At 44.7% G+C, this 27,819-nt stretch overlaps 2 protein-coding genes across 3 annotated transcripts; one reads left to right on the top strand and one right to left on the bottom strand.

Annotated features, from left to right (window-relative positions):
• Nucleotides 1-979: 979 nt before the first annotated feature.
• ankrd50l (ankyrin repeat domain 50-like) lies at nt 980-12,918 on the bottom strand. 2 transcript variants are annotated; one of them, XM_035523015.2, is made up of 6 exons: nt 12,704-12,918; nt 11,412-11,660; nt 10,371-11,232; nt 6,857-7,104; nt 2,376-5,972; nt 980-2,195 (listed from the first exon to the last, which is right to left on the bottom strand). In XM_035523015.2, the coding sequence occupies exons 3-5, from the start codon at nt 10,805-10,807 to the stop codon at nt 2,377-2,379; spliced, it is 4,281 nt and encodes a 1,426-aa protein (XP_035378908.1). In that variant the 5' UTR covers nt 10,808-11,232; nt 11,412-11,660; nt 12,704-12,918; the 3' UTR covers nt 980-2,195; nt 2,376. The 2 variants fall into 2 exon arrangements, with proteins under 2 accessions (XP_035378908.1, XP_035378909.1); XM_035523016.2 differs by having other exon boundaries at nt 11,412-11,657.
• A 10,770-nt stretch (nt 12,919-23,688) lies between these two features.
• Nucleotides 23,689-27,116, top strand: hpxa (hemopexin a). Its single transcript, XM_081720773.1, has 9 exons — nt 23,689-23,839; nt 24,302-24,402; nt 24,691-24,977; nt 25,119-25,272; nt 25,406-25,618; nt 25,731-25,832; nt 26,009-26,133; nt 26,257-26,416; nt 26,523-27,116. The coding sequence occupies exons 1-9, from the start codon at nt 23,769-23,771 to the stop codon at nt 26,768-26,770; spliced, it is 1,461 nt and encodes a 486-aa protein (XP_081576899.1). The 5' UTR covers nt 23,689-23,768; the 3' UTR covers nt 26,771-27,116.
• Nucleotides 27,117-27,819: the final 703 nt, after the last annotated feature.

Raw genomic sequence — 27,819 nt, 5'->3', positions numbered from 1 at the left:
AGAATCATTTGACAGTCTGTATATGGGTGGAAGCTGAAGATTTGTAATGCATTTAATGCCTAATGTGTGTAATTAAGTGTGTGAACAATATGTACGGTATGCTTCTAAAGGTTTTTGTGTGTAGATGTATGTGTTTTTATGTACACTATGTTGGCAGTTTGGCTTTCTTGGCTCTGTTAGCTTTAGGGTATTTATGAGGCAATAAAAACTCTACTTGAAGGTAATGGTGTGTGTGTGAGAGAGAAGGAACGAGAGAGAGAGTGCATGTCTGCCACTGTGTATCTACCAACAACAAAGACTCAGAGAAGAGAGTTTGACATTTTCACACATAGTGAGAAAGAGCAATAGATGGAAAGGACTAAGCTCTACTTCTTAGCTCAGATTTAATAGCTAAAGTTAGTAGGACCTGTAAGCCTATGAATACAAGACCAGAGTAACCAACCTGATTGTGCATGGTTTATACTCTCATGCAGTGCTTACAGGCAAGGATTCCTTTTTTGGCCTGTTCTATACGCTGAGAAGTTGCCTTCTCTGCACAACTGTGCCACGTTTCAAAGGATTGACCTGTTTTGAAAACAAGGTAGATGGAGACTGGATATTTTGCATATAAAACAAAACAGTATTCACAATTGAATTTAGAATATAAATGTGTATTAAAAAGTACAAGCGTAATTACAGTTAAAAGTTACAACTTGGATACAATGCATGGTTGACTGCTGCCCTAATAAAGCAATCTCTCAGCGTATAACTACCTGACAAGATTGAATTACTGTGTGTGGGTGCGTGAGAGAGAACGAGAGAGATGGAAAAGATGCTATCTGCAGTGCTCCAGGCAGATTTTCCATAGGTGCCAGTTTCTTACCCTTTCATTTTGCCCATCTGTTAAAGTCATAAGCCTGAGGACTAAGCTACTAAAAAAGCAATCATTTGCTAAAATGAACACCACAACCAGCTCTCATTTACCAAAGGAGAAGCAGAGTTAATGTTTTAAATACATTTTAATTAAGAAACCCCGTTAAAATATGACAAAAACGTATCAAACAGTGTAAATCACATTAACAGATCTGAAAATCCCTTTTCTGGAACATTTTGTCTCCCTTTCTCAGGTATTTATGACCCGTCATTATCCTCTAAACATCAGCCGTAGGTTCTCTCCAGTCTCGCTCGCCTCTTTTCCTCTTTTCCAGTCGTCTTTCATTTGCCAAGTCTCTCTCCCTCATTCAAATGTGCCTTGTTCCATGTCAGACAGCCTTTGTATTTCAAATATTGCAGTGTCATTGGTTGGCTGCTCTGATTTAATGTTTACAGCAGAAAAAATGTTAATCAGAAAGTAGATACAGCAAAACAAATACATACTGATAAATGATAAATACCGCATAGTAACACTAATGCTGGCCAAATTAAAAAACAAAAAAACAAACAAACAAACAAAAAAGACACACCGGTGGGCATCAGCAATGACCTAAATGATTTTTAAAAGAAGTCACTCATCCTTTGAGGATCAGTTAAGGATAATTAGCATGTTTTTGGTAACGTATTGATGCGTGTGCCCTTTTTGGCACTAGTCCTTCCGGCTCTAGGCACTGCAATCCTGGGGTTCATTCCAGAGAGGGAGAACAAACAAGTGGACCAGCGCAAAAGGCCCGGGGAGCAGACCGTTCACTCACTTTGTGATCTTCACTCCCTCTGTGCATATCTTGTTCCTCCAAAATAAAAGGTGTATGTGTGCACTCAGCCTCGGGGCTAATTGACGCAAGGGAGGTTGGACAACCACTGGAGCCAATGTAAGACACGCTGCTCTACGTGTGGCAGTGAAAAAGTATATCCCTTTATTATACATTATAGTCCCATCTTCCATTTTATTATATTTTATGCATTTTCCTGTGTGCAACCATAATCCCATTGTGGGTTCCTGTGTAAGCATTTTCCTGTAATTGAGTAAGTGTGCGCGAGGTGGCAGGATGTAAAGGAAAATGTCCGGAATGTACACGTTGTAGGCCTTTTCCAAGTCCTTTGATTCTTACTTGTTCTTCTGGTCCTTCTCTGGCTCTTGCAGGAGGTCAGAGGTCAGAGTTTGGTGGGGCTTCTGGGTACGCTCTCATCCTCTCATCTACCGTTTCCTTGCACCACGAGTTGCACACCGCATTTATCCACACCACCCTCTCCTCCTTGAGCCCCTAATCACCAAGGCTTCCCTACAAGACACAAAGTTGCTATTAGCATTCCAGACATTCTCTGGCAGTATACTGTGGAAGAGACACCCAAAACCCAAGTGTCTGCAACTCTTCACTTAATAATGACTCTCGCCTGATGCATTTCACACTTTGTTTTAGTAGCTTGGTTTAGCGCTCATCTTTTTACAGGCCATCACTTACCTCAGAGTGGTGTTTCCCTCTTGTAAAGTGCTGCACTGGTTGGCCCCTCAAACTGCAACTTGATGGCTTGTTTGAGGTTGAGCTGGGGGTCTGTGGTGGTAATGCTGAACACAGACTCTTCCAGTAAGGCACCATGTGGGGATATGGCTGAGAGGTCAAAGGCTGAGGAGCAGGATGCCTTCCTAAAGCCCCCCCACCTCTCGCTCTGTGGATAATCCAATGGAGGACTGTCTCTCCTCTGTGGCTGCCTAATCGCCGCCTCTTGGTTTGGCGTCAGTCCCAGGGACACCATTACAGAGTTCCACTTGCCGTCTCCAACTTGCTGGGGGCTCTTTATAAGCTCATCCTCAATTAAGTGAGGACTTTTGGGTTTCAAGAGGTAGTCACTAGAATCTGGGGAACCGAGCCCTATAAGGGGCTTGTCTGAATCCTGCAGTCCGAGCAAGGCGCACTGCACATGGGGAGGACTACCTTTAGCGACCGCCTTCTGCTTGCTCCGGGCAGCACTCCCCTGCGGGCTGGCAGGGTTCGAGCCAGGCAAAGGCAGGGTGGATGGGCGACTTCGGCAGCGGGGCAGCGAGTGCTGCTGGATCTGCTGAGTAAAGCTCAGGCTGTCCGCTGGCACGGTCTGCACAGTGGCCAGAGAGTGGCATGTGGACGAAGATGCCTGGGAGCCAGGCACTGAATGGAACCTCTCTGCTGTAGAGGCAGGTGAGCAAGAGGCTGACAAAGAGGCTGAGGAAGTGGAGGAGGTGGGTGGGACTCCGTTGCCGCACGCCTCTCCAGAACTGATGGAGGCCTGAGTCTTAACTTTAAAGGAATTGGAGAAAATGCCTGAAGTGTCATATGATGCAAGTGGGATGAGTCCAGGGAACGGCTTTGCTCCATAGCTCTCCAGGAGACGGACAATGCTAAAATTACCTCTCTTTCCTGCAACTTTTACCGGGCTGCGGCCGTAGTGATCCACGTGGTCCGGTTCGGCGCCTCTTTCCAGAAGCATGGCCACGATGTCAGCGTGTCCCTCCTGAGAGGCAATGCCGAGTGCTGTGGCACCTTGCTTTTTGCAGGCCAGATCAACGTCAATCCCTTTGGCCCTGAGGAGCACTTCCCCTGCAGCTGCTTGACCTCTCCACGCCATCGAGTGCAGAGGTGGTCGACCCTCCGCGTCCAACGCATTTGGGTCTGCTCCGTGCTTCAGCAGCAACCCAATCCCATCCAGGTCCCCTCGCCAAGCTGCCACGTGCAACGCGGTGCGCCCCTCCACATCTCTCGATTCCAGCGGGACGCCTCCTTTCTCTATGAGCAAGATGGCGATGTCCAGGCGGCCTTCCAGCACAAGCAGGTAGAGGAGAGGCCTTCCTTCTACGTCTCGGACGTCGGTGTAAGCGCCCCTTCTCAGCAGCAGCTCTACCACCTCCGCATGGCCCTGCAGGGCGGCGGCACTGAGGGCAGAGTGGCCGTCGTACCCTCGGTGGTCGATGGGGGACTTGCGGTCGAGCAGGAGCCTGACAGTACTGCCGTGTCCCTCCTGCGCAGCCAGAATGAGGGGAGTCCGGCCTTCCACGTCCAGTTCGCCCACCCGTGCCATGCTGCCTCGCTCGGTCAGGACGGCGCACGTGCTCCTGTGGCCCTCACAGGCTGCCGCGTGCAGTGGCGTCCAGCCCAGGTCGTCTTTGTGGTTCTCGTCCAAACCCCGGTCCAGCAGGGTTCGCACCACCTCGACGCTGCCCTTGGCCGCAGCCAGGCAGAGCGCCGTGCGGCCCTCCCCGTCAATGCCGTCCACTGCCGCCCCCCAGAACAGCAAGCGGTTTACCGTGTCCGGATGCCCCATGGCTGCTGCTGCGAGGAGGGGCGTGACTGCAGAGGGATGAGCTCCTGCGCTCTCATCCACGTCGGCCCCGGCCTCCAAGAGGAGCTCAACCACCTCGTCGTGGCCCTCGTAGGAGGACAGTAGCAACGGGGTCATCCCGTCTCTGTCCCTGTGCTCTGGGTTGGCGCCTTTCTCCAGCAGCAGGCTCACGACCTCCCCGTGACCCCTCCCTCCCGCGGCTGACGGCACGCACAGCGCAGCCACCGAGAGAGCAGTGCGGCCGTCTCCGTCGGCCAGGTCCACTTGCGCGCCTGCGCCCAGCAGGATCTCAACTGCCTCCTTATGGCCCATGTACGCTGCAGCGATGAGTGGAGTCCGACCCTCGTAGTCCACGCGGTCCACCTCAGCGCCGTGGGCGATCAGGGTCAGCAGGATCTCCTCGTGACCGCCCCAGGAAGCGGCCCTCAGGGCTGTCCGGCCGTCGGCATCGCAGCCGTCCACCTCTGCTCCTGCCTCCAGGAGCACCTTCACAGATTCCTTGTGGCCGCCCCACGCGGCAGAACGCAGGGCGGTCCACCCCTCGCTGTCTGCGTGCTCAGTCAGGGCTCGGACGGCCGCGCCGTCACGTCCCTGCTCCAGGGCCCACTCCAGCAGAACCTGCAGCACGCCCGCGTGGCCTTGTCTGGCGGCGAGCGTCAGTGCCGTCTGCCCCTGGTGGTCGCTTAGAGAAGGGTCTGCCCCGCGGCAAAGCAGCAGTGCCACCACGTCAGCAAGCCCTGCGTGGGCAGCGATGGACAGCAGCGTCCGCCCGTCTGAAGAGTCCGTCCGGTTCACGCTGACCCCGCTGTCCAAGAGCGCCCGCAAAGACTCCTCCCTCTGCAAGGCACGCCGCACAATGGCTCTCCCTCCACCCACGCAGTGTATCCCGATGCTAGGGCTGTTGTCCGGAGAACAAGTGGGGGGGTATACGCCACTCTTCATCAGGAGCTGCAGCACATCCTGCCGCACCACTACAGGTGCTTGCAAGGAACGGAGAGGTTGAGATGCGCCAGCAAACCCGCCCTCGGTGCTGCTGCGAAGAGAGGGAACACCGGTCCATAGCATCCACAGTGCCAGCAGGGCCGGCTTCCCCGCGTGGACGCCGCTGTTGAGGAGGTGGTGGCCGAGCTGGCAGACTTCTTCCGTGCCAAGGCTTTCAGACCTCAGCGACAGGCACATGGCGAGGGACAGGTGTCCGTCCATCACGCTGCACAGGAATTTCTGTGTGCAGTACTTCACATCGGTTAGCCACTCCGCAAAGCTGCCGTGGAACAGGAGCTTGGTGCCCACGGGCCCGTCCACGAGAAGCGGTGCCAGAGCGTGCATCTTTGACTGGAAGTCCTCGCGCGTCAGGCACAAGTCCCTGGTCCGCGCAGCCGTGTAAAGCTGCTCAGGTGTGAGAGCTTGCGGGGATGCCAGCAAAGTGTTGAGCAAGGGCCTAACATGGACAAACAGCCTGCGGGGGAAGAGGCGCTGGCACAGCCACAGGTAGAGGCCGTTGAGCGTGCCTGGGATGTCCCGGATCTCCCTCAGACCCACCATGCCGCGGGCCACGCCGTCCAGCACTCGCTCCAGGAACAAGAAGCAACCGCCGCTCTTGATGTGCAACAGGTTCAGCATGTCGGCCGTGTCTGGCGTGAGCTGCCGGCGCAGGGCCCCCTCCTGGTCCAGCCGCCGCAGAATGTAATGCTGGACGTCCCGCACAGCCACCGGCTTTCGCAAGTCATCCAGACAGAGTTTCCGAAACCCTGCAGGACGGAGACGAGAGTGACGGAACTGGAGGGCACAAGCTAACAAACGTCCCAGAAGGACGCCAAACAGGAGGTATGGACACCGAAATGATGAAACAAATGTTTCCTCCCTGTGTGCAATGTGTACAAATGCAAAGCGTTTAAAACTTCACTTCTCCCTTTAAGAAGGCAGAGCTTTAAGTAAACAAACTGATCTGCATATTATGCCCATTTCACTGCAATCCTTTACATTTTGCAACTGCAACCCCCACCACAACAAAAGTCATAAAAAAAAAACCCCCCAGCAAATTCGTGTATAGTTCTAGGGATTTTCCTGAATCATGTATATGTACTGAAGGGTTTGAGAGTGTTTCATCTCTTAAGACTAGATCAACTAATGTACTCCAATGTCAAACAGAGTAGAGATGTATTTAAAAAAACTGAAAATAGAGAAGAAATTCTGAGAGTGGTTATTTTCACTGGGTTTGCAACTGCCTGTCAACTATGTGAATGAATGTATTCATTTAAAAGCTTGGTAAGCTTTGATGAATGTACACTCACCTTCTAGAGAGTACAACAAAAGCCATTTAAAATTTCCAATGCCACTACTCTAGTCAGCACGCTCTGAAATTTGGGCTCTTCATGGGGTCTTACATTCTTATTTTATATACATTTAAACATGGAACTGTATACTACACAGATGAACAGTAATTCTGCATCTGGAATGTTTCCTCAAATCTCTATCTTTGTTTAGGAGTGAACAACTACAGTGACTCAAAGCAGTCTGTTGGACCATACACATGTTCTTTTCCTTGCAGTGTGACGGAGTTTGAAACTGGTGGGTGTAATGAACCCTGCGGGGATTCAGCCACTGTCTGAGGCCCATGTGTACGCAAGCATACCTGAGAACATCTTGCAAACAGCCTTGTTCTGTCTGCGTGCAGAGCAGACCAGGAGGATCCACGAGGGCAAGAGCTGGAGGTGCCGAAGCAGGAGCTCCGCTATGGAGCTGCTCTGATTGGTCACGGACCCTGGAGTCATCCCCGTGCCAACACCGACCAATCCGCTGCAGCCAGAGTCCAGAGAGTCTATCACTATACACACACTCTGAGCTGGGGAGGCTAAGGATAGCAGAGGCTCCAGTACCGCCCTGCAGAAGGTGAGAAGCGCGCACCGTTATTCAAACGGAAACGTGAATACAGCTTTGTTATATTCACAGTTCGAATATTGAGAACATTACGGATTTGATGAATATGTTAGTCAGTCTGGTTGGTGTCAGGAAGCAGGCAGCATAAGCACAGGAACACAGATAGCCCATACATTACAGACGTTGGCCCACATTCGTATTTGAGCTTTCCGCCAAACCAGAAGGCATATTATGTGCAGATATGGTTCTCACCTCAGTCCCGAACCGATTGATGCAGTGGCTTTACATAACGCAGTTTGATTTAATCAGGGAGGGAGAGGGGCGTCATAACAAAATGGCACAAGCACGAGATGGGAGGAGGTGGAAGGACCGAGGATGTGGAGCTTTGACAGAAGCAGGGGAGAAAGTGAACTGCCAGGGAACAGGGAGCAGATGACGGCGAGGGAAACAGTGGGTGGGGGCTGGGAGGCGTGACGCCAGGCGAACAACGTTAATGACTGCGGGAACCGAAGGGAAAAAGAAAAAAAAAAAAGAAGAAAAAAAAAAGAAAGAAACACCACTGCACAAGAATGAAAGCCAGGAATTCATTTTGCTCCGAAATCTGGATTGAACCTTCCTGTTCGACGTCCCTCTGCCTACCACCTTCTCACTTGCTTTCTTCCCTCGTCCTCCTCTTTCTGGCCTGAGGTGCGGCTGCTGTGGCGTGGTGAGTCATTGGTATGGAAGCTCCGAGATTTCCTGTGTCTTCACGCATGCTGAGAGGCGGTGAGACGTTGGCCGGCACCAGTGAGAACGCTGCTTCTAAAGACTCGCACCCAGAAGTGCCAGAGATAACCACTTCAATCAAAGCTTGGCATCCTCAAATACAGATGCCCGCTCAATGGCATACTTAAGGCAGGACCAACGAAGCTGGTGAATTACTGTGGTGCAGTCACACTTCAAGCCGTCTGTACTTATCTTTAGCCGAACCTTCACAACTTATTTCGTAACACATAACTACTTTGCTCCAGAAGCAAGCTAATTAGCACTGTATTTGGTCACTGCAATTATATATGAATCATGTTGGACTGTAAAGGGGCAATTATGATCATAAACTTGGCAATCTAGTTTTAACTGCATGGATCTTTATCTCTGGTATGTGTGTGTGTGCGCGCGCGTGTCTCATAATTTGATAAGAGGAACACATGCCACAAAATAACAGATAATCCTACAGGCTACTTCCTGTTCCGTTGCTTCTACATGGGACTGCGGATGAACCTTTACTCCGGTAAGGACAGGATGTGCTTAGTCTCTGTAAGCCTATAACATTGGCCTTCTGCATAAATTTCAGTAGCAAGGAGAGGAAACACTGCGAGGGTACACTGCAGTGGTCAGGAGGGACCATCAGACTGGCCGATCTTGCCCTCCACTCTTGACTGGGGAGTTTAAAGTTACAAATGATAGTTTTCACAGTCAAAAATGCAGCCATCCTCTCTTACAGGTCAGCTCTGCCAAACCACTCCACGAGAACCTTCATCTTGGACTGCATTCTCTAATCTTCATAGCCTAGGAGATAACTGCAAGCAGTGAACGGTAGAGAGTGATTATTTCACGCATAATAATGGTAAAAATAAATGAATAAAATTTTTACGAGAGTTTCCCCATATCAGCACTGGAAGTCACAGCCAACAATCACGGTACAGGGCATGCTCAGTTTTGGCTGCAACAAAGTTACAGGACTGCACACATGTGCCGTATGTACACCAACTTCGCTCTCCGTCAGCAAACCCCTGGCCAGTTCTAGTGCAATGACCGCGCACGCTGGGCAACAGCTGAGAAAAACCAGAATCCTAAACCTCCGCACATTGGGGCCCCATTTGATTAAAGCATTTAACATGTTCTAACGATGCCTTGGAGACGAGCATGTTAGTAAACACACTGGGAGTGGACGGCGACGCGGCTCACACAGCTGCAGCCTAGCCGCCGCCCACCAGCACCACCCCCACCCTCTGCTCGCTCGTGTCCAACAGAAAACATCTTAGCAGTTTGTGAGGGGTGTATGGAACGTGGACCTGTGCTTCAGTTCGGTCGGCAGCAAAGATGGAAGGCTAGCGTGCAAAGGCTTGCTAGGGAGGGAGAAAGAGAAAGCCGGGCAGAGGAGAGGAGACAGACATGGAGAAAGCCGGGCAGACAGACAGAAAAAAGAAAGAGGCTAATAAGAAAGGAGACCTCACCAACTGGACCAGACTCGACACAGTAGGGCACATAATTTTAGTTCTTGTCCCTTCAGGCCATTCAAGACCATTCAGACCATTCAAAGCCTATTGTGGTAACTGAATAGGCAGCATTATTGGCTAGGGGGGATAAATAAATAAATTTAAAGTGTCAGGGAAGCAGAACAATTGCTCCTTTCCTGTCTGACATAGAGCATGTCTTTCAGAGGGGTGCTAGATGAATACAAACACAGTTCACCCAGATGCACCCACAAAGAGGGTGGTGCATTATGACACTTAACCACAGACAAACAGCTAGGCTTTGGAGATTCCATGATGAAAATAAGTAAAACTTGTATTACTTCTCATGTGTGGGCCTACAGTTTGAAAATAAAGGAACGCGTCATTGAATTTTAGTGGGTGTTTTAGGATGGAGGTGATATGAGACTGAACTGAACAATTTGGGAAACTGGCCAAACTCAGCTGATGAAGAAACAGACACTGGAACTCTCCCACCATTATGGCTGAAAAACACAACACCTTAAGGCAATAATAACAGAAGCAGACTATGACCCGTTTGGGAGAGTTGTGTTCAGTTACCGGTATTGTTTGAGTAAAGTTAAGGGGGGTCTTTTAAGTGTAGTTTTCCAAACAGAGGGAATTGCAGAGGGGTGCGTTTTATGGAGCCAGAGGGTAGTTGTGAAACATCGGACCCTCTCGCAGGAACACGAAGCAAACATAAAATACTGAGAGACCTTTCTAAGGCTGACAGCAAGGAGTCAAGTAGGGATTTGGTATGATAACAACACAAGTCCCATAGTACATGAGAGAGGGAGGGAGAGAGGGAAGGGAAGTTTTAAAGTAAAAAACAAATATGAAAATTAGTAAAAGTGCTCGAGGAAAAATTGAGTGACCACTTAAGATTAATGTACCTGCAAAGCACACAAACCTAATAAGGTGCTAATTAGTGCCTTGAGAAAAGCTTCAAAGAATAAGAAATGCTTCACTGCATGTACCTCATCTGTATTGTGCATACATCTCATGACTGAAGATGTGCGACAGATCTGCAGCGCTCACCTTTTAAAGGTGTCATCTGGGTCACGCTGGCAGTGCAGGGGCTCCAGGGTTGCAGCGAGCGACGGGCTCGCCAGCATGTGGCTGTAGCTCGGCGGGAGCAGCGGGCTCTCGCGCAGCTGCTCCACCAGAGCCAGCACGAACCTCCACACCTCCACGCTGCCTGCATCCTCCTGCTGGCAATAGTGCCAGGCCAGGCACCGTGGCGCCAGCTCTGCTGCTCTGCCTGCCTCAGACTGGGGCCACACCACCTCTGTGCAGAAGGCTGTCTTACCCGTGCCAGGGCCACCGGTAACGAGGATTCCTGGTGGGGTGCTGGCCGAGCTCTGTGTCCCATTGGGGGAGTTTCTCGCCTCCAGGCATTTCTTCAGTTTCTCCAGGGCCCATTCCCGGCAGTGGAACCATCGGCCCCGAAGCAGGCTGGGGCTCGAGCCCCTCATCTGGCCCAGAAAAATGGAGTGGGGTCTCCTCTGGCTGGACTTTGCTCCATGTCTCAACAAAGAGTGCACAGTGGATACTCCAAAGAGTAAAGAGTTCAGTTTGGAATTATCCAATCATCCAGCAGTTCATTTCCTAGCCATTTCTGCAGTGAATCATTCAGTCCGTAGTTGTGTTGAACCCAAATGGTCAGTTATGGGATTTTCAGCGTGACTGAAGATCTGAAAGTGTGTGCTCAGACACTTTCTGGTTGCAGATTCTGCTTTAGTTAGGAGTCCGACTCATTATGTCTGTGGAAAAGACACAACACATGCACAGCCAGAGGTCCACAAAGCCTGACAGAGAAGTCTGCTTCCTCCCCCCGCTCCACTGGGTGTGTGAAGGTTTCAAATGAATGAAAATACCTTCACATTCCATAGGCAAGATCCTAAAGGAGAGAGTGAAAGAATATTCCTGAATTAGTTCCACTATGACAGCCATAATTACAATGTGTGAAACAAATTACCATGTTTTTACTTGATACAGGTATAACAGTACAAGTTGCCCTGAGCTGAACTAAAAACATGAGAGAAAATGAAATGCCAAGTAAATAAATAAATAAATCACCTCTCACAAACTCAGGCACTGCTCTTGGTTTCTTTTTCCTCATTCCTTAACCAACCCGTGACAGTATTCAGGTTCAGGGTTTCTCCTGCTAGCTTCCTCCATGTCAGTCGTACTCCTTCTCTCCTCTGAGCAGGTTTCACGGGTTATGCTGACAGAATCCAAATCTCCACCTTCTTTCACACAGTGTCTCTGGGTCTCAGCTGCTCGCCGGTTTTTCTTGTTCTCCTTTATCTCCTCCCCTCTCGGCTTCTGACATGTCAGGACATGAGGCAAAAGGGGAGAAAGGGAGAGAGAGAGCACCTATTAAGAGTTTGCGTGGTTTATTGGAGGCTGGGTTTTGTTTTGGGGTCAAAGTTGAGCCAGACAGGCTGCTGTAACTTGGTGCCATTCTTCCCCTTTCTCTCGTGATTCCCTCAGGAAGAGAGGTTGAGGCAGAGCGCCAGATCTTCGCTCTAAATATACCTCACATACTCCAAATCCACCAGAGGCAATAAAACAGAAGAGGGCCTCCAAATATACAGCCAGATGCCTAATACAAAACCACTTAAAGTCGGTTTTTTTGTGTGGTTTTTTTTTTTTTTTTTTTTTCGTACAGCGTCATGTAAATATATTTCAATTTATGAACCCAAATCAGTTGCACCAGAAAGGTCCCGCATGAAATGTAAACTAACAATTTATACACAGGAAACCACGCCTGTAACATATTTACCCGTTTATCAAATCCCAGGAAAAGCTAACCACAGACTACCTGGACGTAGACACACCTATACGCGACTAATAACACCACGTGTATCGTGACCACGCCCGTCGTTTAACTGTCACATACCCGACTGCCTACCGCGGCCACATTTTTGAAATGTCTTCTCTTCCCGAGTCTTTATGGCAGCGCTTCGTTAAAATCCAACGCCGCGGTACAAATGGGGATGCATTGAACAAACATTCGTTTTGAGTTCGTGAAAACAAGACTCAGGCCTGCCAAGGACGAAAGAATTAAGTAACACACATTTGAGCTCTTCTTTCCTCCACTCATATGTCCAGCGTGCCTCTTTTAACGCAGAAAGCGATACATGTGTTAAACTGAATGCAGGTTAAACGACTGGAACTTGTCTCCATCATGCAGGCTACAGGTGTCACGTCTTGTCGAAACACCACCATCCCAACATTTATCGGGTTTGAACATACTGAACGCTGACAATAGTCTGACCCGGAAACAACAACCGGCTGCTTTAAAACCATTAATCCAAAAAAAATCACGCCGGACCACAGATATTATTCGTGTAAGATGACCATACCGTTACACCGGCCAAGAATCGTTTGATATCTGGCGTTGCTTTTGGTCCTCCGCAGACTCGCGGTCCATGTCTAGCCGTTTATAGCTTGCCGTCTCCGCCGGGTTATTGTTGCAGGAGGCGGGGTGTAACTTCAGCTTTATTAGCCTTAACTCCACCACGACAGCTGAAGTGTTGCATGCTCAGCAAGACCACGTTTACCCATCTGCGGTTAAGCACGCGATTAACCGAGGTCGGTCCAGTCTTCAAAGTTTTCACGCGCCGGTTCCCCGGTCCTCCAGGACACCCGCGAGGTTTTACTCGCGCAGAATTAGACCGGTCCATGCAATGACATTTTATGCGACCACTTGTAATTAATTAGAAAACTGAAAGGTTGCATTTTTATTTTTTGCAGACATTTGCGCACACCGATGAAACTGCAAACCGGGTTTGGAATTTTCATTGATCACTTTTACCTTATATAGTTCCCTACAACATCTCTATAAATGTAAGAGATTTGCTACGTAATCGATCTTTAAATCCGATGCGTCTTGAAATGGTGCTTTGTAAAGGCTTTTTCATTTTCCCATAGTCTAGTGACTGTTAGATTAGTTAGTCTTTAAAAAATACTGTTCGGTTTGCATCGTGCCGAAAATGATACACCACCACTTTGTTTCATGTAACCACAATTTAACTGAGGTTTCAAAAACTACATTGTCCACCGTAATTGTTTTCTAGAGTATGTTTCTTGGCTCCAACATGTAATAAATACTTTTTAACTACTCATTTTTGCTTCTATAACGTCACCTATTTGGTATAGTGTTCGCAAAGATGCAGAAGCCTAACTAAACGTAATCTCGTAGAGTGGTAGTTTAACGTGCGAGACGTTGCAAAGATGCATCGATAAGTGACAGCGTTTTTATTTTTGACGCTGTACCCCCAGCACAGTGGGCGTGAAATGATTCTGATCGATTATGAGTGATATGCAGCCCGCTAATTCGACGGTATTTGTGACAATACTGAAGCACGGAGGAATCACACGCTTAAAAAAACAAAAACAAAAACTAACCCCATTTCAAAATAACAGTCTTAAATAAAACGTGTTGAGTAGGACTGCTTAGTTGAAGTGAGCGACAGAAAGACCTCTCTGGGCACTGCGGTTGCTCCGACAAGCCGGCAAATGCGGCCATTTTCACTACCCGCATTTTGTCTTTCCCGGCCGAATAAGCCACTTGCTGGCTTTTAAAAACCCACACGGTTAGTTGTGTTCGCGGTTTGTTACGAGTCATTGTCCCGGTGCAAAACCGCACGGCGGTTCAAATATAATGCATCTGGCTACATTTGAGCATTTAAGATTCATCTGATACTTCATCCTGCTATTGGCAGTCACAGCAGTAAAAAGCGAATCAGCTGCAATAGTATATATGCTGTTTCACAGCTGAGGTCCAACACTCTAGGTCACAGGCTAAAGGTTTTTTATGTTCTTTGTAACCGAGCCTTTGTATTTGAGTCTAACCTGCAGATTGCATGTTGTTCCAAAGCATCTGAGCTAATGTTTGTGTCATGGTAGTCGTTGACAAATGGCAACATCCTGGATAGTGGTTTGTTTCTGTTTGTATCTGTTCAACGGTTGCTTTTCATGACTAAAAGTGTTTTTACCTTTCCACTAAAACAGTCTTCCATGGTTTTACAGTTCTAAATTAACTGACAAAGATATTTTCTCTGATATGGATTAACTGTTGGAGTAAATGGCAGTGCCAACAGTGAAATCACCATTAAAAATCTTTTTAGGTTGTAGATTTAGACTTAATCTGTTTGTGTCAGATTGAGTTGTTCTGATTTTTAAGTTTCATGATAAAAAGTGAAAGAGGCTGAGAGATAACCGCTGAGGCAAATGTGACATTTAGACATTTTGTCAGCTCATCTGTGCATAAATCTATAATGCAATGGCACAGCTGGCCATGAAACCAACCAAAGTCATTCTTACACATTACACCCAATATGCAAATGTATCTCCTTGAATTAGTGTACTTTAAATTCATTGACATTTGTTTTACTTCAGATCAAGTGTTGAATGGGGAGCCAAAACAACAATGAGAAAAAAATTTTTTTTTAAATAAGCCAAAACAAAATATTACTGCTGCTCCTTACCCAATGCACCAGGGGCTTGAGTAAGGCCATCTTCTAGCAGAATTAATTTCATTCTAGCAGAGACATGACAGGTATTTAAACAGCCTATTCCAAAATTGTCATTTTTTGTTTAGCCTGGAATTCAAAATCAATGAAAAGCCTAAATGTTCACATTTAAAGTGGTTTATTATAACAAAGTCAAATTTAATGAAGCCAATTAACAATGAAAACAAATGCTGTGACGTGTCCAATCAACACTCAGCATGCCACAGTCACTTATGGGCTAGCAGAGCTAACCCAATCAACAAGCTGCGAAGAGTGTGAAAGAGAGAGACTGACTGGTTATCTGATGTCTACTTTTTCATTCTCAAGAAAGTGTTTGGACCAACCGCACAACAGCCTTCTTCCAGCACCTTTAATTACAGTAGACCTATACTCCCATTTTAATCTCACTACTTATATCAAAAGATTTTTTTCCTTTCATTTTTTGAGCATAGATCTTCACATGGGATTACCAGGAAAACAAAATAGTATACAATGCTTTAATGCTTTCTTCTTTAGATAAAGTCTCCTTTGAAGCCAGAAAACATCTACATCAGTTTTTGCAGCAGATGGGAGCTTGTCTGCCTAACATTTACATATTTGTTCCAGGTGAAGATTTCACTGCCACCCTGGTTTACTTAAGAAGTTCTTGCACATGTGCAAGTAGTATTTTTACATCACTGGCAATAAGCCCCTCTCTCTCCCCTTCCCACACTCACACGCGTCTGCTTTCGCTAACTCTGCATATCTTTATTTTGCCCTAAGCAGCCAAGCGAACTTATAATCACATCAGACGGTTATTTCAAGGGAGAAGAGAGTGGAATGAGAGTGTATGACTGAGAGGGAAGAGTGTTTCCCTCTCCTGCAAAGCCCACGGGCCACCGAGGAGCACAAGCCATGTAAACATGGAGAATACAAAGTTCGCAGGAGCCAAACATAAAAAAAAAAGTCATCATGTGGAAGAGCAGCCGCAGCTGTTGTGTCTGAGCCCGGAGTCGCAACGCTGCGGTGCAAGAAATGCTGCGTAATGCTACAGAAGTGGATCAGACGCTGGCGGTAAGATACAAACGCAGTGGGTTTATTCACACAGGAGGTTTCTAAAAACAGCACAAAACACAAATAAGTCGGCAACAAGATTAGGGATAAAATGATAAGAAGAGTAATGATAAAAGTGTAGTTGAGTTACTAGTCCAAGTTCAAAAGCCAAAACAACTAATCGCATTAACAAACAACAGGTGACAAAGGGTTATACACACACGTGAAATAGCAAACAGGTGCACATTCTTAATAATTGGGAGATCTCTAATGAAGAAGTGGGTTGAAGTCTGCATCTTCCAAGGGATTCTGGGGATTGCAGTCCATTGACTCAATGAAGACAATGGAAAACAGAGTGGTGAGAGTCAGGGTCAGCAGAGAGCATGGCACACTGGTCTAATAAAAGCGTATTTGATCTAATTCAGTAGCAAGTATTACTGGACTCCTTTTGAAATATTGTACTGATGCTAACAATGTGTAATCTATTTTTTGTTAGTAGCCAAAAGTCATGGCATTTTGTGGCATAGAGGCAATACAGAAATATAATAAGCAGGGAGGAACAATTCAGCGATCGAGAAAAAAATAAACTTGTTTCATATGTATGTTTCAACATGTCCATTCTCGCCCTGATTGCTTTTTCATATGCAATTGTGTTGGTTCACCTGATTTTAGAACAGCAAGTAAGCAGGATATTAACTAGATACACTCTCCAAACACGCTCACTGCGTAACTTATTTAAATGTTTCTACCTCATCAAGCCTACTTGTCAAAAAAACAAGTGAATAAACTGATATTCAAATTTCATTCCTACACATTATGAATCATAAATATCAGCCATATTTGTAGATTTTGCCCTTTCTCTCTCAAGCTCTCTCTCCCTCTGTTAGTCTTTCTTTCTCTCCCCCAGTCCTCAGCAAGTTGTGAATCCTTAGAGCTGTTCTGTCACTAAAACAGCTGTTGTTTAAGGACCCATGTGGCATTTGTAGACTCTTGTTAAGTGAAGCAACTGTAGTTCATAATGATCTGATGCAACTGAGTGATGACAGATGGACAGAAATAGATGGGAAAAAACCCCAAACATGCCCTCTCATGATGAGAAAGAAGAAAGTGTATGAGGAACATATTGACTATTTGTTAATTAATTAATTAATTAATTAATTATATCTACCTCTAATTAAAACCTAGAATATGGGATTAGACTGGGGATTGATTTGGGATCTGTGAAAGCTTCATGCCATCTCTCACATGCAAGATGGCACAGTGAAAATATGTTGCTCATAACACTGAGTGCACAGGACTCACTGAAAATCAAATGTTTCTCTCTCTCTCTCTCTCTCTCTCACTGGTGCATGGAGGACTAGCACAGTAAGAATTTCACTGTGCACTGTGACAATAAAAATATAAAACTCATTGTGTGTACACATGTGCATGGTTTCATGCTCAGTAGCGTTTTGTCACCATCTGTGTGAGGGGCTAGGTGCCACCATCCTCCATATCTCCCACATACTCCCACAGGATTATGAGTGTAAAAGGTCTCGTGAACTCTTTCTCGCTCCAGTGGAAACGAAGCACTCTCCTGACCATGAGGCTCCTTACTGAGTCCCTCACCGTCTGTCCAACTGTCTCACCCGGGCATCTATCACACTGTACGTATACACAGTAGCACTAACCCGGACACCTACAGGGGCCCTGCAGCTGCACTGCATTTGGATCTGCTAATGTACTTCATGAAAATGTTATGTTTTTAAATCTTATGGACTCTTGAAAATGGGTTAAATCTAAATGGTAATGCCAATGGAGATTTACGTAGGGAGGTTCGTTTGTAGTCTAGGTTTAAGATCAATTTGAGGATGGGAACTTGGTTCAATCAATCTTTATATTTCATCTATTAAGATGTGATTGCAATATTTTGTTAAACAAACTCAACTTTCTTATGACAAATTTAGTAGCTGTGAACCTCGATTTTCTCATCTAGTGTTTTCAAAATTTCAGAGCAGAAAATTTCTGCTATTTACAACTCAGCTTCTGACGTTATCTGTTTATATGCACTGGCTCTGTCTGGCACATATAACATCAAATGTCCAAAAGTCCAAACAGCATCGCACTGGCTTTCTCAACACCTTCCCACTCTGCTCTCGTCTTATGGATGGTTTTAAGAGGCTACTCTTCCATGGCCTGAACCATTTCAGTCTTTCTAAACTGTACAGCTGAAATATATCTTTGTATGTGTTTGCATCAATGTGTGGGTGCTCATATGCTTAACACTGTATAATGCTCTTTCAAAACATTAAACATTTAGACATTTAGGGTGTGAATTTGAGGAAAGAGAACATATGAGGTAATTTATGCGCACACACACACACACACACACACACATATATATATATATATATATATATATATATATATATATATATATATATATATATATATATACACACACACACACACACATACATGCATTCATTGCCTGGACAAAAAAAAGGTCACCACCTGGATTTAACTAAGCAAATAGGTAAGAGCCTCCCATTAGATAATTACTGCATGGGTAGATATGTTTCAGCTGGCAACAAGCTATTTAACCCTAACTGATGCAGTGAGTAGCTTCTCATTTGTTAAACAATCATGTTGAAAGACATCCTGTGGTTGTGGAAAAGATGTTAGCCTGTTTCAGAAGGGTCAAATTATTGGCATGCATCAAGCAGAGAAAACATCTAAGGAGATTGCTGAAATTACTAAAATCGGGTTAAGAACTGTCCAACACATTATTAAAAAGTGGAAGGACAGTGGGGAGACATCATCTTAGAGGAAGGAATGTGGTCGGAAAAAAATCTTGAATGATCGTGATTGGCGATCACTTAAACGTGTGGTGAAATCAAATCGTAGAAAAGCTACAGTAGAATTCAGGGATATGTTTAATAGTGAAAGTAAGAGCATTTCCACATGCACAATGCAAAAGGGAACTCAAGGGCTTGGGACTAAACAGCTGTGTAGCCTTAAGAAAACCACTTGTCAGTGAGGCTAACCGGCAAAAATGGCTTCAATTTGCTAGGGAGCATAAAGATTGGACTCTGGAGCAATGGAAGAAGGTCATGTGGTCTGATGAGTCCAGATTTACCCTGTTCCAGAGTGATGGGCGCATCAGAGTAAGAAGAGAGGCGGCTGAAGTGAGGCACCCATCATGCCTAGTGCCTACCGTACAAGCCTGTGGGGGCAGTGCTATGATCTGGGGTTCATGCAGTTGGTCAGGTCTAGGTTCAGCAACATTATGTGCCCAAAGAATGAGGTCAGCTGACTACCTGAATATACTGAATGACCAGGTTATTCCATCAATGGATTTTTTCTTCCCTGATGGCACGGGCATATTCCAAGATGACAATGCCAGGATTCATTGGGCTCAAATTGTGAAAGGGTGGTTCAGGGAGCATGAGACATCATTTTCACACATGGATTGGCCACCACAGAGTCCAGACCTGAACCCCATTGAGAATCTTTGGGATGTGCTGGAGAAGACTTTGTGGTCCAAATCTCCTATTATTAATACAAGATCTTGGAGAAAAATTAATACAACTCTGGACAAAAATAAATGTTATGACATTGCAGAAGCTTGTGGAAATGATGCCACAGTGAATGTGTGCCGTAATCAAAGTGAAAGGCAGTCCAACGAAATATTAGTGTGACCTTTTTTTAGGCCAGGGTGTGTGTGTGTGTGTGTGTGTGTGTGTGTGTGTGTGTTTTGTGTGTGTATGTATCTATATATATATATATATATATATATATATATATATATATATATATATATATATATATATATATAGATAGATAGATATAGATATATAGATATATATATAAAATCGAAATATAAAATATTGTTTTTTTCTATTTGGATTGATGCATGAATAAAAATGATTCTACTTAGTTTTTGTTCACTATAATGACTGGGTTCAGGATAAAGTCATATTTAGACACGGAAAGTATGGTACTGTAAAAGTAGGAGCGCGATAATGTGGTTGTAGTTACGCTACTGCCCCCTGCAGGTGCATTAGCCAAATTGGTGGCAATTCTTGGAATTCTCAGCATTATGCTGTCTGTTGCCTTATAATACTACAGGGTGGATTGTTTCAGGATTGAGATCATGTGACCATGAAATGACAATAATGAGAGCTAACAACCTTGTCCCCAGCAGGAATATTATCGTTCTCTCTATCTGGAGCTTGTAATCATATGATGACAGCTGAAATGCCTGCCTGATTGCTAAATAGAAAAACGAAAAACAATTTTTGAATGATTTCATATATTTTTGAATGATTTTAAAATATATTGAAAACGATAATGCCATGATGACTAAGCATTTTCAATCACATTTCTGCAAATAGTCTTCTAAAATAAGGTGGAAACTAATAAAGCTTGCTATCGGCCATATGGCCAGTAAGGAGTTTCAGCTTAACGTAGTCATGCCTCTTAATTCAATTTGAGTTATGCTTTGGATTTTTTTTTCATAGTTTTAGATCAGATTTTGGATCAGTTTTCATATTTTAGCAACCTAATCCCTTTAATGCTGGTTTGTATGGTTAGAATCAAAGGTTGTATTTGGTTGTTTGGAACTTTCATTAAAACAGGTGTATTGATGCATTCTTAAAGTCCCTCTACTACTGTAAAGTAATGAGTGGAAGGATATACAGAGTGATTTTATTTGGTCTGCGTAAATGTAAAAAAAAAAAAAGAAACCCCAAGAAATTCACCACCTAGACAAAACAAATGCGGTGAGTTGTACAGGAGACACAGATAGGAGCGTGCAAGTGTAAAACACAAGGATGCTGCAAGTGACGATGAGTGGGTGGGACCAGGACGGCACCACAGAAGGAGCTCAACCAATCAGGATTGGGAGAGACAGTCTCCTGGGTGGAGCTGGATTTTGTCTTTACTTCAAAATGAAGAGATTAAATGCATTCTTTCAATAAGACTCATATTTATTTACCAGTGGTAAATGGTTTTAACGGGCTAGAACGTTTAATGGCCTAAGACCTTTTAACTTTGGGTAACATTAGGAAATTGCAGGTTGTTATATAATCACACTATATATGCTTTTTAAAATGTGATTGGGATACACAGGTATAGGTAGATTCTATGTGGGAAGTTAATAATCTGTATGTAAAAGAGAATGAGGAGAATGACCTAGAAATATGTATAAATGGTGTGTAGCTTCATTAAGTTAGTGTTGGGATAAAGATAGACATTTAATGATAGACATTTAATGCCCTCTTCTGCATGCTTCAGCAATGCATGTTGGCTCAGCATGTCACGTCTGCCAGAGTGGCACCAACATCGAAGGACTACGTTACCCACATTTCCCTGTTCATTCCCAGTCACCAGATTATTAGTCTCACCTGTACCTCGTTATCCTTATGTGTCTCTGTATATGTTTATTCATATGTTCTCTGTTCATTCAGTCTGTGAATTCTCGTTTATCTGTTCTAAGGTTTCTGAGCGTTTTGGAATGGTATACGCGGTCTCTGGTTACTTGCATCTGTGCCTGTATTGTTTGGATTTGTTTCCCTTGCTGCACTGACTTTAGATATTTACTACTGCCTGCTTTTGTTTACAACTTGGATTGCCTTTATTGGATTAAAGTACTTTGTTTTACTGTATTCGGCTTTGTCTCTATTCACCAAACGTTACACAACATGTGTATTGGGCAATCCTTTGGAAGTAGCTAATGTGTACAAATGAACAAATCTTGTAAAGTCTTTTATAAATAAGATGAGCTTTCGGTTTAAATCCCTGTGCAGGTTTTTTTCCTAAGTCAAAACACGTTAGCCATGGTGTAATAGAAATCAGGTTTCTTTTGGAGCCCATCAACCGTAGGCGATCAGTAAGGCAGAGGTGAAGCTCACCAGACCTAGCAGGGGAAGTGTGACCTGCCAGTGCAGACATGCTGCCGTGAGAGCAGAGTTCATGGGGGTCACAGACCCGGCGGGGAGCTGGGCTCCACTGCCCTGTGCCCTTGACTTCACTTCAGGAGGCCTAAAAGAGGCCGAGGTCCGCATGGTCACTCAGTCAAGCCGTTCGGGTTTACTTCAGACTCGCACGTCTTTCAGAAGCCACAACAACAGAGACTGAACTTGGAGAAAACCTAAACTAGACTTACCACTAAAAAAAAGTACATTCTCTAATTTACAACACTCAAATCATACAAGTGCCATACCTTATGTTTTCATTGCATGTAATAATGCAATTTTATACATAAAGTCAGAAGCAAATGTCAAGGTGAGCCGATATAAAATTAAGATGTCGGACTTGATGCATCTCAGACTTTCCTTGTCGTTACATGCTGTTTAACTGTTTGTCCACTTATGTAAGTAATATCATTGTTTGGTTTTTACATTTCGAGACTATGTGATGATTTCTGTTTAAAGGCGAGGTTTCGAGGTATTAGGTTAATGGTTTTTAGAAGAGGGTTCAGAATGGGCTGAATATGTGCAAGCATGGTAATGAGCAGAAACAAATGCATACAAAAGTGTCTATCAATCTAGCCATATGTGAACGTGCGAAGACACAAAACCATAATATTGTCAGTTATTTGCATGATGCAGTTTTATTCAAATTTACAAAAAGAAGTACTGAATATGAAGCAGTATAATTGTTGCATGTAATTTTGTCTTGACTTTGTTACATACACCCATCATTTTTGTGTGTATCAGATTGCGTGAATCTATGCTGCAAATAATCTATACTGGCTACCTCAGACAGGGACAGGTCAAAGTGCTGTTGGCTAATCGAGTGACTGGACAGGAACTTCATGAAACAAGATAAGAGGGTCCCCTATTAATCGATAGTGATAATACACATGAAATATGTGTATGTTCTATTGTGTTGGTCTCTGCTAATGTATTGTCTTTACCAACACATACACACACGGAGGTAGATTGTTGTGGTGTTCTCTGAGTTTCTTGTACTTACACACTTGAAACTGGGGAGCTGTTGTTGGTGTCTACAGAGGACTCCAGGTGCAACTTCCAAGATGTAAGAGAGGTGTCTTCTGAATGTTGCAATTTTTTAAGAGGTTTCTGATCACCTCTGTAATCTCTTACCAGTATCTCTTGGTTTTCTTCACTCAAATGACTCAAATGACTTGCAATCTGTTGTAACTGTTGCGTCTTTCCAATATTTGGAAATATCTTAGAAGATCAACATGTGAGTGCAGAGGATGATATGAAAACAACACTTCAGGTCAATTATTGGTGGTTAAGTGGGCAGCATTTCAATATCCAAAAGTTGGTAAGCATTTGGTTTGGCTTTATTGTCTTTCATGGCATTTCAAACTTTGCACAAACTGTTCAGCCAAGGCGAACAATGGCAGGGTGATATAGCACTGAATTCAAGCATTGGACACCATCTGGAACTGGAACGTCTGGAACTGTCTGCAAAAAGGGACAGAAATAATATATGCCACTAGACACAATAATATGTTTAAGTGGCGGTACTGATTTGGCAGGCAGAAACAGAAAAAAAAATGTAGGCATCAAACCTTAAATTGGAACCTACAAATAGAAATTCAATAACTATTTTCAAACTTGACTTTATGCTGATCTTCTCAGCATAATTGACAAGCTCAGCAGAAAGAGCAAAATGATCATGACATACTTTCCTCTTTTTGAACACGAGGTGCAGGGGTCATGTTTGTATGGTTGCCTAAGCACACGGGAGCTTGTGAGCCCATCCACGCCCCACCTACGCACTGTGCAAATTGATTGTGCAATGAGTGGTGGCAGGCGTTCCTTGCCTGATTGACATTAGCTATAAATAGGGGGGAGAAGATGGTTGTCTGGTACCTTCTCCAGCTGAGTTCTCCCTCCAGCAGAACCAGCAAACCCTCCCGGCCATGAAGCTGTTTATCTTGGCCATCGCCTTCTGCCTGGCTCTCTCCCGCCCAGGCACGGCTGAACCGGACCGGTGAGTCCTACTGCTTCATCGCTTGCTCCTCAAAGCCTCTCACACAAATTCTCCCCTCCTCTTCCTCCAAAACGTGTTTCTTATTTAATTAAAATCTTTATCTGCAGTAACTCATTCCAAGCGCATTTTATACTTCTGCTTACGACAGTGCTAATAGCTGCATATGTCCTTGGAATTTAAAATGCAAGGCACTGGCAGCAATCATTGAGTATTGGATATCTTATTGACTACTGAATATCTTCTGATGCTTTGAGATGTTAAATATACCCCATGCAAGCTATTTATTTGTTAAAGCTTAAAGCTTTTCATAAAAAAATGTACAGGCTTTGCATGTTTTTAAAGATGCACATGCATGTTTTTTTTTTGTTTTTTGTTTTTTGCATGGTACACTGTTGAAAGTTTAGTTCCGTTTGACTTTGCAGCGTAAATTCTCCCGTCTCGTTCTGATTTTTTGGTGTTCAGGACTCACCACACCTTCCATGCTCCCCATGACGATCGGTGCAGTATACTCGAGTTTGATGCAGTCACAGTGAACGATGAAGGAGAGCTCTATTTCTTCAAGGGTGAGTGAGGAAAAAGACAAACTGCTTAGCCTCACATGTCAGGGGAATATCTGCAACGGCAGAAAGCCAGTCGATATTTATCTGAGGTAATCAGCTAACAAACACTACGCTTGATGTGAGAACTGAGGTTTATGATATCACACTACGCCTTATTTCTGAGAAAATAAGGCACACTATGCTTCAAGTCACTTCTTTTGGTTTTTGGAGAATAATAGTTCACTGACAATGATATGTTTTGCTCTCCCTGGACTGTTTGGCTAACCCTCTGTTTCTGATTATTGGTATTAGATGACAAACTGTACAAGGGCTTCTATGCTGAAGCTGAGCTTTCAAACAAGACCTTCATTGAGCTGGACGACCAACACCACATAGGCCACGTGGACGCTGCTTTCCATATGCAGCACAGCCAAGACCACCAAGACAAGCACAGCAAACATGGCAAGCACGACGAGCACGGCGAGCACGACGAACACGGCAAACACGGCAAGCACGACGAGCACGGCAAGCACGACGAACACGGCAAGCACGGCCATCATGACCATCACGACCAGCATGACCACCAGTTCTTCTTCTTGGTACTTTATATCGTCTTTTACCTGGATTTTAGAACAATATTTAGAATTCACGAAAATAACTATGGTATGTGTTCCTTGTACCAAACCAGCAGAAACTGAGCCCTTCAACGTGAACATATTTTTTTGCTCCACTGTATGTAGGACAACAAGGTCTTCTCCTATGACGAGCACAAGCTGGAGAAGGGCTATCCCAAAGATATCTCGGAGGTGTTCCCTGGCATCCCGGACCACTTGGATGCTGCAGTAGAATGCCCCAAGCCAGACTGCCCTTCTGACTCAGTCCTCTTCTTCAAAGGTACGACAAGCATCTACTTCCTAAAAATAGAAGGGTTAGGAATTACTTACAGAGACTAGTGGTTTTTACAGCTATTATATACACAATAAATTGTTCCACAACACACTTCAGATGTTATTTCTGTAAACTTTAGGTCAAAAGATCTACCACTATGACATAAAAACCAAGAAGGTTGATGAGACAGAATTGAAAAGCATGCCCAACTGCACTTCTGCATTCCGGTACATGGGACACTACTATTGCCTTCATGGACACCACTTCTCCATGTTTGACCCCATTAACGTGGAGGTCCATGGAAAATATCCCAAGGATATTCGTGGTTACTTCATCAGATGTCACCACTTTGGTAGGTGAAAAGAGTGGGCACAAGGGTGGAGGGTGGGGGTGGGGGTGGGGTTAATCAGAGGTGTTTGAAGTACTTTGGGATGTATATGATGGCATGTACTCTTGTGTCTTAGATGACAATACTGTTGATGAGCATATTGAGAGAGAGCGGTGTAGCCGTGTACACCTGGACAGCATCACTGAAGAGGAAGATGGTGATCTGTTTGCTTTCAGAGGTTAGTCTGAGTGTTCACACCTGTTCTTGTAAATATTCCAGGCAGGCCGCCAGAATGGAGATGAAAAAAAGCCCTCATATTTCAGACAAAGATTCTGTACTGAGAGGCAGCCCTAGCAGTCGAGCCAAAAAATGTATGTTCGTGCTACTTTAACTTGCTTCTCCTCTTCTCCCCAGACCACCACTTCCTCAGTGTCATTAATCATACATTCCACTCTGACAAAATTCAGATTGTCTTCAAAGGTCTGCACAGTGATGTGGATGCTGCCTACTCTCATGAGGGTCACATCCATGTCATCAAGGTTTGTGCTGCAGTGTGAAGCCACATTGTTTGACCCAGGGTCCTTAGTTGGTTTATATCTGACATGATTTTAACCAGAAGAAAATGGCTTGGTTACCTTTTAGCCTGTGTGGCCTGTTTGCAGGGTGATATGGTGTATGCCCATAAAGTGTCACACACACCCGGAGATACATTTGAGCCATTGGATGGCTACCCTGTACCTCTGAAGGAGGAACTGGGCATTGAAAGTCCTGTCGATGCTGCCTTTATTTGCCCTGGCAAAGACATCGTTTATGTCATCAAAGGTACAAAAGCCTCTGCCACAAGACATGAAAGGAAAGATGTGCACAATAATTTATGATGTGATCTTGCTTTCTGCCTGTTTGTCACTGTGGTGCTTGTGGTACGCAGGTAAAGAGCTCTATGAAGTGGACCTGAAAGTCAAGCCACCAGTCCCGGGAAAGCCTAAACCCTTCACCACCTTTAAGAAGATTGATACTGCCATGTGCGGAACCAAGGGTGTGACAGTCGTGATTGGAAGCCATTTCTACCACTTTGGAAGCCCCATGCTGATGTTGGCTTCCAAGGCCATTCCTGTGAAACATGATGTGGCCAAGGAACTGTTTGGCTGTGACCACTATATACCTCCGAAACAGTGAGAAGGGGAGAGATAGGCAGGAAGTGCAACTGTGCTCTCAGACGCATCCTCCATTAGCCACTGCAACCACCATCAAGCAATGCGGGTACTCTACAGCTAGTGTTCCTTTTCCTTGTGACTCAAGGATTCAAATGCATTTCCTTACCTTGAATGCCCAGTTCAACTAAGCTTACACTTTACTTTCCATTAATGCACATGCTGTAGCTTATGCTAGAGGAGTCCTGTGCACTGTCCAAGCTACAGCTTTACAGCTTTCATAACAACAAAGCCGTAGTTTGCCAGTGCAATTTGTAAGTCGCCATTGCACTTTGTGTTTCATGAATAAACTAAAATGAAAATAATATAAAGTTTTTCTCTATTCATTTTTTACCTTGTTTATGTATGTTTTTTGATGACTGGGATAAGAAGAAAATTCAGACATACCCTGAGATTCGTACTATGCCATCGTATCTCTCGAATATCCACACACACTCACTTCTGAGGCCACCATTACTATGCACCCACAGTACAAAATCATTTAAAGCGGGACAAAAGCTCAAAAGTGGTCTCGGATACTCTTTAGGCCCACTCAATTCCACACTAATTAACATGCATGCACATCAAAGCACTGGGAAACATTTAAAATATGTATTTTAAGAAAAGGCGTAAATGAAGTCTCTAGGTCTTGCTGTTGTCTCAGAACCTGGGGAATATTTGATGAATATTGGACAGGAAGTAAATCTATTATGTTGCCAACTCCAGACTGTGAAAAATGTCCATTAGGATTAAACACTTATCATCTAGTCTCACATGGAACTGGAACATATCTGACAAACTTCACTGTGAAGGCAAATGTGAACATAAATTCTAAAAGATCATTTTTGCAGCTAATCTATGTTTAACTATTCATTTGTAACACTACTTGCTAGTGTGTTTTGCTGTGTAGAAGGAGAGCATCAAGCATGTCAGAGATGTTGCTGAGGAAACCCAGTGCGATTGATGGAATGAGTAGTAGTCTGAGCACAAAGTATGAGGACAAGGTGCACCCCTGCATCGACCTTGTGGATTCGC

The sequence above is a fragment of the Electrophorus electricus genome, chromosome 9 (assembly GCF_041902795.1).
Source record: "Electrophorus electricus isolate QZ-2024a chromosome 9, ASM4190279v1, whole genome shotgun sequence".
Taxonomy (NCBI): Eukaryota; Metazoa; Chordata; class Actinopteri; order Gymnotiformes; family Gymnotidae; genus Electrophorus; species Electrophorus electricus.
This window is presented reverse-complemented; position numbering and strand designations above follow the sequence as displayed.